General features: G+C 46.4%; 1 protein-coding gene and 1 long non-coding RNA gene across 4 annotated transcripts in view; one reads left to right on the top strand and one right to left on the bottom strand.

Annotated features, from left to right (window-relative positions):
• Window positions 1–903: 903 nt before the first annotated feature.
• LOC139039682 (placenta-specific protein 9-like) lies at window positions 904–13,276 on the bottom strand. Of its 3 annotated transcripts, none has more exons than XM_070495916.1 (4): window positions 12,998–13,276; window positions 3,565–3,662; window positions 2,167–2,290; window positions 904–1,349 (listed from the first exon to the last, which is right to left on the bottom strand). In XM_070495916.1, exons 1-4 carry the CDS (start codon window positions 13,059–13,061, stop codon window positions 1,327–1,329), a joined length of 309 nt encoding a protein of 102 aa, XP_070352017.1. In that variant the 5' UTR covers window positions 13,062–13,276; the 3' UTR covers window positions 904–1,326. The 3 variants fall into 3 exon arrangements, with proteins under 3 accessions (XP_070352017.1, XP_070352015.1, XP_070352016.1); XM_070495914.1 differs by having other exon boundaries at window positions 904–1,628; window positions 2,154–2,290; window positions 12,998–13,262; XM_070495915.1 differs by having other exon boundaries at window positions 904–1,628; window positions 12,998–13,247.
• Window positions 3,762–15,269, top strand: part of LOC106828654 (uncharacterized) — a 32,198-nt gene continuing 20,690 nt past the window's right edge. Inside the window, exon 1 of the long non-coding RNA XR_011497498.1 lies at window positions 3,762–9,268. This is a non-coding gene — a long non-coding RNA (uncharacterized lncRNA). The remainder of the gene's footprint in view (window positions 9,269–15,269) is intronic.

Below are 15,269 nucleotides of genomic sequence, written 5' to 3'. Positions count from 1 at the left end.
AACTCAAAATAGATCAAAGAACTAAATGTAAGAGCTAAAACTAGTAAAATCTTAGAAGAAAACATAGGAATAGTTATCACCTTGGATTTGGCAATGGATTCTTAGATATGCTACCAAAAGCACAAGCAACAACAAAAAATAGATAAATTCTTCATCAAAGGACTTCATCAAAATTAAAACTTCTGTGTTTCAAAAGACATTATCAAGAAAGTAAAGACACAACCCACAGAATGAGAGAAAATATTTGCAAATCCTCTGATAGAAGCCTAATATCCATGATACATAAAGAACTCTTACAATTCACCAAGAAAAAGAACCCAATTTTAAAAATGCGCAAAAGACTTGAACAGACATTTCTCCAACAAATATATACAAATGGTCAACAAACACATGAAAAGATGCTCAGCATCGCTAGTCATTAGGTAAATGCAACTTAAAGCCACAATGAGATATGACTTCACACCTAGTATGATGGCTATAATCAAAAAGACTGATGTTGGTGAGGATGTGGAAAAACTGAAACCCTGTGTGTTCATTGCTGGTGGGACTGTAAAGTGGTACAGCTGCTGTGCAAAAACAGTCTGGTGGTTCCTCCAAAACTTAGACACAGTTATCAGTTGACTCAGCAATTCCAGCCCTAGTTATAGACCCAAGAGAAATGAAAACGTATATCCACACAAAAGCTTATATGCAAATGTTCATAGCAGTATTATTCATAATATCCAAAAAGTGCAAACAACTCAAATGTCCATCAATTGAATAGGTGAATAAAATGTGGTTCATCTATACAATGGAATATCATTCAGCCATAAAAGGGAACAGAGTACTGATACACATTACAACATGAGAGAACCTTGAAAACTCTACGCTAAGTGAAAAAAGAGTCAGACACAAAAGACCACATATTGTATAATTCAATTTATATGAAATGTCCAGAATAGGCAAGTCCATAGAGACAGAAATACTACTGGTTTCCAAAGGATGGTGGGAGAGGGAATGGGAAATACCTGCTTAATAGGTACAGGGTTTCTTTTGGGGATGATGATAATGTTCTGGAATTAGAGAGTAGTGATTGCACAACATTTTGAAGTGACTGAATTTGTAGTTTAAAATGGTTAAAATTTTGGATTTTATATTATGTGAATTTTACATAGAAATTTTTTTAAAAAAACTTTAATGTGCCCATGAATCCTCTGGGGATCTCATTAAAAAGTAGATTTTGATTCAGGAGGCCAAGGTGTGTCCCGAATTCTGCATTTCTGATAAGCTCCCAGGTGATGCCACTGCTGTTCATCTGTGGCCATGTTTTGAGCAGGATTCTTGGCCTTATCTCTGTGCCCCATCAGCTCCTATAAATAAGGAGAGCAGAAGCACAGACTCACCAGGGGCTCCCAGGTCTGAGCCTGCAGGTGAATGTGGGCCTAAGGGCATGAAAGTAGCTGGAGAAGGGGCTGTAGCTATAGAGGTCACTGACAGAGACACAGAGGGGACCAAAGAAGTAGCTTTTATTGTGCACAAAGCTGAGGAAGGAAGGCCAGAATGCACGGCTCTGTTCTCAGAAGAAAGCTGTCTGACAGGTACATCACGTCAGCTGCCGGGCTCCTCCGCCTCCCGTGCCCAGGAGGGATCTGAAAGAAAGGGAGTAGCCTTGGAGTGGGCAAGCAGAGGGTGCTGAAGGCTTCCTTACTGCCCCTCCCAGTCCCCAGGGAACTCCTGTTCCAGGAAACACAGGGCTCCAGGAGGGAGCAGGGTGGCAATCCCTCCACTGCCTGATCAGAGGATGCCAGTCTTCCCTGAGAGGGTGTTATGCTGCCACAGAATTGGTTCCTTGGAAGGGAGATGAAAGGAGCCAAGGAGGTTTGAGGCATGAAAAGGGCCAGCAGAGGACACAGCTGCTCTGTGTCAGGGTGATGCTGAGAGTGGCCCTCAGGTGAATGGGGCCAGCTCTTCCAGGAGCCCCGAGCTGTGGCTGTGGCAACCCCCAGGGTGGGGGTAGGGGCAGAGAACACTTAGGGTGAGGTGAGGTGGATGCTTTCCCACTTCTGTCCCAGGTGGAGCTGGAGCCGCTCCTAGCTTGTCAGGGCTACACCTGTGTGGTGGATCAGCCATCCCTATCCTGCTTGCCCAGCCCCAGACGCTATAGTCTCTGCTACCTGAGCTGCTCACCCTCTCCAAAGAGGTCAGGGGTCAGGTTGAAGGGTCCTGGGGGCAGGTTCCAGGCCAGCTCCTCCAGCTGACCCAGCAGGCCTTTCACTTCTGCCTCCAGGTGCTCCACCGTCTTCTCCACCATCTAGAGCAAGGAGAGATGGGAGCCGGGTGGGGGTGGGGGAGGGGCAGGGTGAGTGGAGGACAAGAGTGGTGCCAAGTCCTGCTTAATCAGCCACATCCTAAGGAGCACCTGGAGGACCACTGGGGTGCAGTGGGGACAGAACTGAGTGACAGGCAACCTGGGACCTCCTCATTCAGGTTTTGCCCCTACCTACCTTCCAGTTCCCCCGATGACAAAAATCCTAGGAGCTCTCTCTCTAAGGTCACTCTGGCACTCTGCAGTTTTAGAGGTTTGGCCTGGAGCGAGTCTGAGATCCCCTTTTCCCTTTCAGGTCTTTGTCACTGCGAGCTAACATTCCTTTTGTTGCCCTGCCCCCAGGTGGCAACCCTGCCAAATGACAGGTTTGGGATTTGGAAATTTTCTTTATTCGGGGTTCTTAACTTTTTTTGTGAATGAACCCCATTAGCAGTCTGATGAAACCTACAGACCCCTTCTCAGAAAATGCTTTAACTGAAAAAATAAAATATAGGATTTATAAGAACAGCCATTGCATCAAAGTATTATTCAAATATTAAAAGTTAAAATATTTAAAAGTTATTTTATTGAGGTCATAGTGGCTTGTAATTGTGTAACTTTCAGGTGTACATTATGATATTTCAGTTTCTGTATAGACTATCGTGTTCACCACCAGTAGTCTAGTTTTTATCCCAAAATTAAATTTTTGAGGTAAAAAATTTAACTCACTACATAACATGATCTAGCATCAGATCTAACAGCCACCATAATTTTGACATACTTATGAGAATGAATGATATGTTGAGATATTCATAAAAACTATAATTGGAAGAAATTACCTGATTTCTATCAATGACAAAGTCACGGTGCTGTAATTACTACTACGGTTTGTTGTCTGCATTTAGAATGAATGGGAATGCTAAATTTCAGTTAAAGTTTTATGAAATAAACTGGAATTTTCACCCGCACAAGTTTGGGGACCACAGGTTACAAACCGTGGCTATATAACAACACTAAGGGAATGAATTTCCACTTCTCCAGTAATTGTGTGGAGATCTCTGGCTTGGTATGAGCAAGAGCCCCAGAAGAGGCAGCTCTGTTGGTGGCTGGTCAGCTTAACAACCGAGGTAGGGCAGGGAGATGGTTAACATGGTGGCCAGAAAGCAGGATTGGCCTAGATTTCCCCGATTTTCCAAAAGAAGGTTGGCCTCAGCCCTATAAAGCCTGAAGCCTGGCAGGTGGTCCTAAAGCTGCATGTCCTCCCCGGTCACCCTTATTACCTCCTCTATGACGTGTAAACGGCTGTGGACAGCCAGGTGTCTGTCACACCTGGGGCTCCGAGCTAGGTCTCCGTGGGAGGGGATGAGGGGTTCCGCAGCTGTGGGAAAACAAGTCTTGTCACTGTGGGGCCCTCAGTTTCCCTGTAACACTGGAGACTCCTGTAAAGCACTGGGCTCAAGTGAGGTGGGTCCTGAAAACATCACAAAGAGAAGCAAAGGAAGGCTCAGTGTGGGTCAGGGTGTGAGTGTGGGGCTCCCCTAATCACTCCCTTATCTCTATGGCCATGGTCACCTGGAGACCCAGGTGGGCTTCCTCAAGGAGCTGCTGCCTGAACTGGGTAAGGTAAGGAAGGGAGGAAAGGTCTCAGCCAGGGAGAATGGCATGTGCAAAGATAGGGAGGCATGAAATAGCATGGCTCAGTGTATAAACCCTCAGGGAGTTTGGAGTGGCTGCAAAGTACAGGGTGGGTGGGAGATGAGACTGGAGAGGTGGGTCTTAGAAATGAAGCCAAAGGCCCTAATAAACCAATCATGATGCTGGTTTTGGGGGTTATTTTAACAGAAGAATGACATAGTCATATATGAGTTTTTAAAATACAGGGAGTGAATTGGAGGGATTTGTCTTTGAAGAAGGAAAGTTACTGCAGTAATAAAGTAAGAAGTGACGAAAGGAAGCAGTAGCAGGAGGAATAGAGAGTAAGGAAATATTCTAGTAGAAGCATTGACATTGGTGACCAGTTAGTACTATCGACATTTGATGAGTGCTTACTATGTACCACATAGTGGGCTAAACAAATGTGTTAACTCAGTCAACCTCTACAACAGCCTATTATTATCCCCAATTTACATGTAAGGAAATCGATTCACAGAGGGATGAAATGATATGTCCAAAGTCACACAGCTGGTAAGCAGAGAATCTGAAGTTCAACCTGTTCAACTCTTGACTCATCATTTTTCTCCCTACGTTGGTTCTTCCCTGGTTCTTCCTGGCACCACCAACCCTCATACCAGAAGTCTTAGAGCCCTGGTCCCGAACTCAGGTTTCAGAGTTGGTGGCTCTGAGATGCTGGCAGGGCATCAGAGTTGGCTGGAACCTTGAAGAACCTCCAAGAATCTTGGAAGGAGGATGCTGTCTCAGAAACAAAGAGAAGCAAAGAGCTTTACAGAGGATGAAGCAGCCAACGCGGCCTAAAGCAGCAGGGAGGTCTAGAAAGATAAGGACCAAAAAACATAGCAACAGCAAAGTCACTGCTAAATTCTACCCCAGCACTTTTAGTGGAGTTGTGGAAGAAAGCAAAGTTTAGACTGCAGTGGGATGAGAAGGAAAATGTTTTCATGAAGCTTGGCTGTGAAACAAGGGAGCTCACATCACAAGGTCCACACAAGTGTTTATTGTTGTCATTTCTGGTTTTTTAAGCAGTGAAGAAACACAACCATGCTTATAGCCTGAGGAACAGGAAGAAGACTGGAGAACTGAAGGAATGCATTTCCTGAAGGGATGAGAGGCCAAGGAATCCAGAAATGATGGTGGGGGTATAGGAAAAACATGGAAGGAAGAGAGAGAGAATGCAGCAAAAATGGGTAAAAAAGTTCTGCTCCAAGATCTCTAAGGTCCAAAAAGTTGAGTGACTTCCCACCTGATGGCCTCTATTCACTCTGTAAAGTAAGAGGGGCTTCATCTGCTGAAAATTCATGGAGAGTTAGGAAGGAGGAGAGCTAGTTGTTAAATTTTCAGAAATTCTGTGCGTGGGTTGTTAAATACAGCCACTAAAATGGGAGTCTTGGTGAGAGCATTTACACCATAAAAACTGGCAAGTGTCTTTTTCTTTTTTTTTAGAGCCAGTTTATCAGCACACCACTGGGTTGGGGGCTTGAATAAAGAGATGGCTCCAAAAGGGGATGAAGGGAACAGGAGGCAGTATAGGACTGTGCGGGATGACCTGACATCAGTGAGGAACTTTGGAAGTGCTATTCCTCCCCTAGCAGCTTCGCAGGCTGGGTGTAGAGCAGCAAAGACAGATGGCTGGATGGAGCTAGAACCTGAGAGTCTGCAGGATGAGTGTGGTGGAGGGTAAGAGCACAAAAGCATTGATTTGACCAGCAATGGTTTAAGGGGATGAGCTCTGGAGCTTAGCTTGGATAAGGAAGGAAAGGAGGCCAATTGGAGGGCCACTAAGTTGGGAGAAGTGATGAGATGATGGAGGTAACAGAAGGAACAGTGGTAATGGATACTGCAGTTTTAGCTTTTCGAGATGGAGCAACCTCATAGTGACAGTATCAAGATTGTAGCCATGGATGCGGACATCTGAAGCAGAATGGAGGTAAGACTTATTGGGTTCAATCTTTCTAGATGCAAAATTCTTGTAACTGTAAGGCCTTGGTATTGGTTGGTTTGCTCAAAGTGACATATAAAGTTGCCCAGAAGGGTGGCAGGTCTTAAGGTAAGGACAGAGATGGTGATCCATTTTGCTGGTGATGATGTGTCACTCTGAGAGGTTGAGTAACTTGCCCAAGGTCACACAATCAGTAAATGACTGGACCCCAAGCACCCTGGCCTTCTCCTGACTTCACTTGAGCAATCTGGCCTTCTGGAACTCTGCCAGAGTCCCCCTGGCCTGCGATTCTCTAGATCCTAGCTCTTCCACTCAGGGGTGAGAACCAAGAGCAGGGACAAAACTTCCTTCCACTCTAAGCATCTTTTGTGGAGAACAATTTGTTTTTTTACATTCTCCTTTTCATTATTTCCCTCCACTGAACTTAGAAAAGCCTCTTCAAAAGACAATGGGCTTCTTGTTGACTTTGGGGAAGGAAGGGGACATTATAATGGCACTTTGGTTTTTTTTTTAAAAGGGAGTCTTTTAGAGATCTATACTAAAATATTTACAGATGAAGCGCTATGATGTCCTGGATTTACTTCAAAATAATCCAGGCCTGGGAGTGGGAGGAGGCATGGGTAGGTACATAGAGCAAATAAGATTGGCCAAGATTGGTAATTGTTAAAATTGGGTAATGAGGGACATGGAATCATTATTCTCTCTATCTTTGTATATATGGTTTGAAATATCTATAACAAAAGCCAGTTGTCTGATAGGATTGTTAGCAAAAAGCGGAAGTCATCATGGGCTGCATGCATTGATATAAAATGTTCAGGACAAGGGAGGGTGGTGATCTGAGAGACCCCACTTGGAGGGCTGTGCTCCATTCTGGGCCATACATTGTGAGAAGGCCTTTGACAGACAGGAGCAGGTGTAGAGGTGCCATGGTGAAGGGACTCCAAATTTTGACTCATTTCTCTCAGCTGAAAGAACAGGGGTGCTCAGCCTGGAGAGGAAAGATGGAGAAGGCAGGAAGAGTTGTTCTCACTCACAGGGAGGGCTGTCTGAGAAGATGGGGGTCTGTCTCAACATGGATCTGTGTTCACACATACCCTTTGCAGGCTCCGCCCAGGGGCCTTTGGCCAAACTTTTCCCCTGAGCCTCACTACCCTCTCTAAACTACGCTTTTCCCCTCAAAGCTCCCCCAGCTTAGGCCAAGAGCAAGCAATGTGACCTTGCCGGCCAAGTGGGGATCTGCCAGCTTTGTAAGTCACGAATGACATGAATCTGCTCCTCTCCATTGGCCCAAAACATCATGTTCTCTACATTCTTCGATGAGGTCTAACTTGGCTCCAAAACCCCTCCAGGGAAAAGTCTGGGCTGAGGTTGCGCTCCACATCACACAGCACTAATCCTTTACATCTGGACAGAACTGTGCCCTGCGCTCCACTGCACAACTGTCCATGAGCTCATCCAGTCCTCCTGACAAGCTCATCTGAGAGAGAAAGCTGGGGGCAGGACCAGGGACCCCACAACCATCCTGCACTGCTGCTCCCTCCCCTACACATATCCTCATGGCATTGACCTCAACTCATGACGGCAGAAAATACACTGGAGACACTGTTCTCAGCCTGGCTTGGCCACTAATTGGTGGAGGCCTGTGGAAACTTCCTTCTCCCTGAGGCTCTGCTGCCTCCTCTGTAATACAGGGTGGGGTAGGCTCGAGACACTGCCACCCACATGTAGTTCACGATTCTGCTATCTTTCAAAGCCTACTGAGAGGCCTCAAAAATTAGCTGCAAGGACAGAACTGGGATGAGTCAAAGACAAGTTTCTTCTTAGGCCAGAAGCTCCAGCAAGGCAAGACCTGGGTGTCACACACACACACACACACACACACACACACACTAATGCCTGCTTTACGGGACTTTTGGAAAGCTCAAACAATAGTAGGAGTGGGGAAAGCTGAAGGATTACCATGACCAAACTTGAGCAGCCAAAGCTGTGGTTTCTGTGTTCCTTCCTTCCTTTGCTCCCACCCTCCGTGCCCTGGCCAGTTGGGAAATGGACTTTCTTGGATGCTGGGTTGTTTTCCCTGGCCTGCCTCCCGTTCAGGGACTGTGTGCACCCTGGATGGCAGCCATGGGTGGAACATTGTGCACTAGGGAGAGCAGGCTACTGGTGGAAGCCAGAGGCCCAGGCAGAGGTGCTAGAGCCCAGAGGCCCAGGTGGAGGTGCTGGGATAACTTCTCTAGTTAAAGAGACATGGCCACTGCGTCCTGGTCCTCAGAGGTGGGAAGTACGGCCCCCTCCCACTCATAGGCATAGAAGACCTTTTGTATTTGGGACCCAAACACTAAGAAGGTGCCTACAACTCAAATGATTTCTGCCATGCTGGATGATGACAAATACTTTCTCGGTGGTGACCCTGAGGCGTGCTGCTGTGCCTCCTGAATCATCAAAGACATAATCTATTCCACCAGGAACAATTGTCACTTTGGGGTTAATTATATTTGACCACATTCAATATAAGAGAATAATAAACTTTACCACATTCAATATTTGTATTAAAATTTATGATTTACTCAAAACTATCAGTGGTTTTTTTTTTGTTTTTTGTTTTTTTAACTAGAAGAATACTATTTTTAAACAATTATATGAAGAACTCCAATCTGTGGAAATGCTCTGGCTGAAACAGGAGAGAGACCCTCGAGCCCCCAAAGAGAGAGCTCAGATTCTGAGGCACATTTTTGTTTTGTTTTGTTCCATTCTGTTAGAGACAAGTCCTATCTCCCTCAGTCTCGCGTCATTTTCCAGATGTGGATTTGAGCCCAGCTGACCAGTCTGAGAGCTTACCAATGTCCTTCCAATACATTCAGTATCTGGTTAAGTTAGTATTTTGCTTAGGATACAAACCAGACAGTTGTACAAAGAACTCCCCTCGATTACAGACGTTTTTTATTTCTTTCTCATGTATTGGTTCAGAGGTAGACTGGCTGGTGGTCAGGGCTGGCAGGCAGCTCCTTGAGTCTGTATAGAATCCAGATTCCTTCTATCTTGGAATACTGTTTTTTTAATCCACTGGGTTAAAATGTACTACTAGAACACTCCAAAATTCCACAATACTGAGAAGGTCTAAACAGCCATCCAGGATAAACCTCTCTCCACGTGCTGTGAAAGAACACAAGACTGGGAGTGGGAGACGCAGTCCAAACTCCACTGCTTACTGACTGTGCTCTCTGCCTCTCACTCAGCTTCCTCGTCTGTGAGGGACCTGCTCTGCCCTGTCTACCTTGAGGGACTGCTGTGCTGATCAAAGGGGATCCTACCCTTGAAGATGCCTTGGAATTGCCAAGTGATGTGCAAACACCATGGAAAGCATTTACCAGGTGAGCTGAAGACTGAGCAAGGCAGTGAAAGCCCCCAGGGCGCCGACTCTCCACATGGAGCCAGTGCTCCTTGCTAGATCACTGTGATCAGGTCTCCCCAAGATGGGGAAGTGTCTGCTCTAGGACTAATCCCGTGCAGGGATCCAAGGGACGCTTGGCAGGGGCTCCTGCAACAAGTGCACAAAGGGCTGAGTGCTGACCTGGCTTTCTGGGCTCTGTTACAAGCCAATCCCACTTGCTGGATCCTTGGTTTCTTCACCTTGAGAATAGGCACAACCATACTCTATATTCAAAGTTACTTTTGATTTGTGATCACTAATTACATGCTAGGCTTTTTGTTGCGTGCTGACATGATCTCATTTAATTTGATCCGTGAGCTCAGTACCTCCTTTTTTACAGATTAGAAAACCAAAGATCAAAGAGATTGAGTAACATGCCCAAGATTTCACAGGTAGGAGGTGGTGGGGACAGAATTTAAATATACCTGCTAGACACTGTCTATACTGTGTCCTGGCAATCATGTGAACTTGTATAAGTTAAGGGCTTCCCATCTTGGGGTCTCAGCTGCCTGCTCTGTAAATAAGGATCTGGACAGGTATGGGCAAAGGGGACCTGCACACATGACACCTTTGCAGCTGTCTGGAGGCCCTATAAGAACCCAAATAGTGTGCCTTGGGTCAAATTATCTTTGGGTGGTTCATTCCCCACAACATCCATTTTTGTAAACAGAAATGCTGTGATCCTCATCACAGCCCTTCAGCATCTTCCCCTTTCACCCAAAGCAAAAAAACAGAATTCCAATACAGGACAGACGTCCACGGGGACTTGCAGCAGCAGTGGACAGTGAGAGCTTCCCTGATGGGCCCCAAGGCATGGGTGAGAATGGTTACACTGGTTAAAAGGACAAGGCTCTAGGCCTTCAGATCCCTCTGACAGCAAAATAGGAAAGGGACTTAGCTGAAGCCTTAACTTAAAAAAAAGTCTGTACAAGTAACACAAAACAGTTTGCTTCATGCAATACATAAAGAGCTTTTGCAAATCAATATGAAAAATCCCAATACCAAAATTAAAATGTCTAAGACAATTTGCACAGATTAGTAGAAATGACCAATATGCATTTGAAGGAAAAGTCTAACTTAAGGAATAATCAAAGAAATGCGAATTAAAGCAATAAAGACCATTCTTGCAAAAAAAAAAATCTAACTGGAATTAGATCAAGCTTCTAGATCTATAAGCAATACAGGGGAGAGAAGAACATTTAAATGTCACCTAAGGGATGTAATCAGCTCAAATCTAATTGTGGAAAACTTTACAGGACAAATTACCCAGTTTCTTCAACAAATAAATTTTTTTAAAAAAAGGGGAAAAGAGAACTTACATATTAAAAGAAACTTAGACATATCAAACAAAAGCAATGCACGCACCTTATTTGGATCAAACAAACCAAATATAAAAACATATGACACAATCAGGGATACTTGAACTCTGATTGCACATTTGATAATGCTAAGGAATTATTGTTCATTTTTAGGGTGTGATAATGGTACTGCAGTTATGCTTATTAAAAGATTATTTATCTTTTAGAGATACATAAGGAAATATTTATAGATGAAAATATATGATGCCTGGAATTTCCTCTAAAACAATCTGAGGGAGAGGAGGGAGGGTGGGAATTGTAGATGAATAGACCCTTTTTGAAGAGGGGTGATAGGTACATGAGGCTTCATTATACTATTCTGCTCTTCTATCCAAAAGATTTCATAATCAAAATTTAAGAAAAACAACGGTATATTATCTGAAGTCTGAAAGGTTATACACAAAAATGTGTGACCTCAATGTGAAATTACATTAGTATGTTTATACTTCCTCTTTTTTTTCTTAATGTGTAGCAATGAGCAAGCATAATCAGAAAGAAAATGTTTAAAAACAGTTTTAAATTAAAGTGTATATACCATCTGTGGCCACGGGGCCACGAAGAGCCACTTGTGGGTAGCAGCCAGCTCCTCCCTCTAGGGGAGCACAGATGAAGCTTTGTCCCCTCAGCTCCTGGAGCTGGGGACTCTAGGAGGAGGGTAAGGGAGAGGGAGCAAAAGGGAAGCTCATGCTCTATGGGCCTGGATCTGTGCTGGGCATCATCCCAGCTACTCTTCACAGGCTGTGAGGAAGTGGTTGTTGGTCCTCCCTAACACGTGGAGAAACTGAGAGTCAGAGAGATCAGTGGAGTTGTCTGAGGGGACAAGAGAAGGAGGCTATGTGTTGAGACATGTTCCATGCTGGGCCCTTTCCTTCTCATCCAATCCTTGAAGTCAGCCCTGTGGGGTGAGTATTATTCTCCCCAACTTACAGAGGACGAAACAGGCTCAGAGAAGTGAAGTGACATCCAAGGTCGCTCAGCACTGGCCTCAATCCTTTCCCTGAGAGCTTACTCCCACAGTTCACTGTGCCCCAAAAGGGACTGGGCACAGGTGAGGGGGGCTCCATCTTAACATAGACACTTCAGCTGGGTGACTCCAGGTTGATGGGGGGCAGCCTGGCTGGGGGCAAGGAGCTGACTGAGAGGGCAGAAGGCCTGGATGCTTGGGGAGACCTCAGCCTTCCTCTCGCCTGCACAGTTGGGATGAGCACCAGTGGTCTCTGGCTGGGGCCTGCACGAGATGCTGGGTAAATGGGAATGTGGCTTGTAAACTCTAAAGTGCTGTGCAGAGTCTTGGGGGTGGGGGTGGAATGAGCACTTGTGTGTACCGTAAGTACATCTGCAGCCATCCTGTCTGAGCCTCACCTGTGAAGGGGCAGCACTAAGACTGCTGTCAGCAGAAGGGAGGGAAGAGAGTGCAAGGCAAGGATCCCAGCCAGGGGAGCACCCAGAGGACCTCTCTCTCCTGTACCCTGTTCCCACGCACCCACCCAAGGCAACTCAGGGGCTCAGGGAAGCTCTCCGGAAGCCTGGAGACTTGCCTCCTCCCCCAGACAGCAGAACCCCCCTAGGCCTCCTGGCAGGTGACCCAGTGGCCTTTCTCCTGGGCCCGCCTGCCTGGTTCCTGACTGGCTGGCTGTGCTAGGCCAGGCCTGGGTAGCTTCCCTGGCAATGCCCAGTAAAACCAGGCCTGGACGCCTCTGCAGGCCTTCTGGATGAAGCTGGCCTGGGGGGCTGCCCCACCCTGTAGACTTGACCTCCCACCCTGTGATCCTTGTCCCTTCCTCTCTCTCCTTGGGCATCGGGTTTCTCCACTCTCTCTCTTTAAGTCTCTCTCAAATCTTTCTCTTTTCCTCAATATCCTCCTTCTCTCTCCTCACCTTCCCTTCTTTTTCTTGACAGGTTAGTTCCTCTATTTCTTTCCTGGTTGTATCTTTTGCTTCTCAAACTCCTTTTTCTATCTTTCCTCCTTCATAGTTCATACCCATCTGTTTACTTCCAAAGTCTCTTTCTCTCAGCCTCTCCCTTTCTCTCTTTATTCTTCTCTTTCTCCTTTCTCTCTAACTCTCTCTGCCCATCTGCCTTTTTCTCTTTCTTTTTCTGTTTTCTCTTTCTCTCTCTCTCTCTCTCCCCCTCTCTGCATCCCTTTCTCCAGCTTTCTCTCCATCTGGCTCTGTTTCCATCTTCTCCCCTCTCCACCCTCCCTCCCTTCATCTCTCTTGCTCATCCTACCTCGCTCGGCGCAGCTCTCCCCTACCCTCGCCCTCGCCCTCGCCCTCGCCCTCGCCCTCACCCGGCACCCGGGTCCCACTCACCGACAAAGGCGCCCGCGGCGCGGAGCAGGGCGAGCCCGGCCAGCGCGCAGAGCAGGGACCGCATGGTGCCGGCCCAGCCGAGCGCAGCGCAGCGTCTGCCCCCAGCTGCTCTCCCCAGGATCGCGCCGGGCCCGCCCAGGAGGAAATGCTCTCAGTCCTAGCCAAAATTCCTGGGCGGCTCCCGGCTTTCTGGCTTGAGCGAACCCGCCCCCTCCAGAGGCCCCCTCCGCAACGTGCGGGCAGCGCCGAGCCTAAACACCCCGCAGGCGGAGGGGCCAACGTGTTAGCCTGGGCGCCTGCACAGGAGGGAGCCGCCCTCTGAGTTCCCCGCGCCTCCCGGGATGGGGGCGCAGAAGGGGAGAGAGAGGGGTGAGGGAGTGGGTTCTAGGCGATGGGTCCCGGGGCCCAGGTACTGGTTGTGAGCCCGTTTCATAGATGGGCAGACTGAAGCTTAGAGAGAAGCGCCTTCCTCTGTGTCACCGACAGCTGTGGCACAGGATCTGAACACTGACTGCTTGGAGCATGGAAGCTTTTCTCTCTGTCCGCCTGTGACAGCGCCTGGCCCTGAGCAGTAGACTCAAAAGTGGTGTCTGCCTTCTATAGAAACTTATTATTTTGCTAAAGGAGTAATAGTAATGTTAAAAGATACTTTACAAAAAAAAGGTAAAATCATGACTTTCATTCAGATATAAAACGAGCATGTGCTGAAGATTTTAACTCACCATTAATGAGGGAATCAGTAAGAGGTGACAACCAGTCCTACAAACAGACAGAGCTGGAATATTGACACGAATGTGCAAAAGGAGGTAAAACTGGCTTCTTCCACACAGGGAGGGAGGAGAATTAATTGAACCTATAACAGGAATTATCTGCATATCTATAGACAAGAATTATGTTGCATTGCTATTACAGTTTGCCGACTTCTAAAATGGCTCAAAGGCAATGAAAGGCCCAGGCCCTAACTAAATCAGAATCAGAATCAGAGTGTTCAGCAAATACTTAATCTCTGTACTAGATAGTTGTTAGGTAACCTCTGCAGGTGGGAGGAAAGGAAATAATTCTCATGTTCACATATGTCTGCCCTCCAGGAGCTCACAGTCTATTAGCCACCATAATATTAATAAACAGTAGCTAAGCTGTGATGGACTTACTTCTACATACACCACTTCTCTGATCTTCACTGCAACTCCATGAGGGGCACATCATTACATCCATTTTGCAGATCAAGAAATTGAGGCTCAGGGATGTTAAGAACGTTGCCAATAGTCACACAGCTGGTATAATGTGGAGTCAGGATTTGAATCCAGTTTTGCTGTCTCTGCAGACCAGCCCTTAGATAATAATATATACTAGGTCCCTGAGAGCCAGGTTGTATTTTCCATTCTAAGCAAGATCAGAAGAAGAGCTGGGTGGGTTTTTCAGTGAACTTCAAATCGTCCCCACCTCCTTCCAGTTTAGAACACAATAGTCGAATCCTCACCCATGGGACACCCCACCCAACAAGTGTAAAAAAAGTTAAGTTTTAGTGAAAAGAAAAAGCAAGAGCTGCAGCCCCGACGTCTGTGCTGCAGAGCCTGAGTGCCTCACCTGGCTGTAAGCAGAGCGTCTTCACCAGCAAACCCACGAGCATGTCTTTATCCATCAAGGGTCCCCATTAGGTTAACTGGAGTCCTGGCAGATTAAGGCTGCCCCTCTGCCTTCTCTGTTCCTCACTGTGACTATGCAATTGTCCAGTACAGTCACCACACTATCCAGTAATCCTAAATTCTCACTTCCTCCTCCAGGTAATAGCCTTGGGCACAGAAATTCCGGTTCTGAGTCAGCAGATCTTGGGCAGAAAGTTGGATCTAAATTTTTAAAAAGCTCTCATTGAGATTAGGATGCCCAGATGAGCTAGCTCAGAAAAAGTGTTTATTTCAGGAATGCCAAGCATCCCTATGTTCATCACAGCATTTTTCACAATAGCCAAGATGTGGTAGCAACCCAAGTGCCCATCAATGGACGAATGGATAAATAAGATGTGGTATATATACACAATGGAGTAGTACTCAGCCATAAATAAGACAAAATTGTGCCATTTGCAACAACATGGGTGGACCTTGAGGGTATTATGCTAAGCAAAATAAGCCAGACAGAGAAAGACAAATACCAAATGATTTCACTCATATGTGGAAGATAAACAAACGCATAGATAAGGAGAACAGATTAGTGGTTACCAGAGGGGAAGGAGGAGGGGGGAGGGCGAAAGGGATAAAGGGGTACACATGTGTGA

This window comes from Equus asinus, chromosome 23, assembly GCF_041296235.1.
Source record: "Equus asinus isolate D_3611 breed Donkey chromosome 23, EquAss-T2T_v2, whole genome shotgun sequence".
Taxonomy (NCBI): domain Eukaryota; kingdom Metazoa; phylum Chordata; class Mammalia; order Perissodactyla; family Equidae; genus Equus; species Equus asinus.
Note: the sequence above shows the minus strand (reverse complement) of the source record. Positions and strands in the feature narration are given on the sequence as shown.

Excerpts from the sequence above, each read along its gene's own strand:
- LOC139039682 (XM_070495914.1), bottom strand. The coding sequence starts at position 13,061 with ATGCGGTCCCTGCTCTGCGCGCTGGCCGGGCTCGCCCTGCTCCGCGCC. Across the intron at positions 3,663-12,997 it reads CGCCGCGGGCGCCTTTGTCG|CTGCGGAACCCCTCATCCCC; the intron begins GTGAGTGGGACC and ends GTTTTCCCACAG. Across the intron at positions 2,291-3,564 it reads GTTTACACGTCATAGAGGAG|ATGGTGGAGAAGACGGTGGA; the intron begins GTAATAAGGGTG and ends TCCTTGCTCTAG.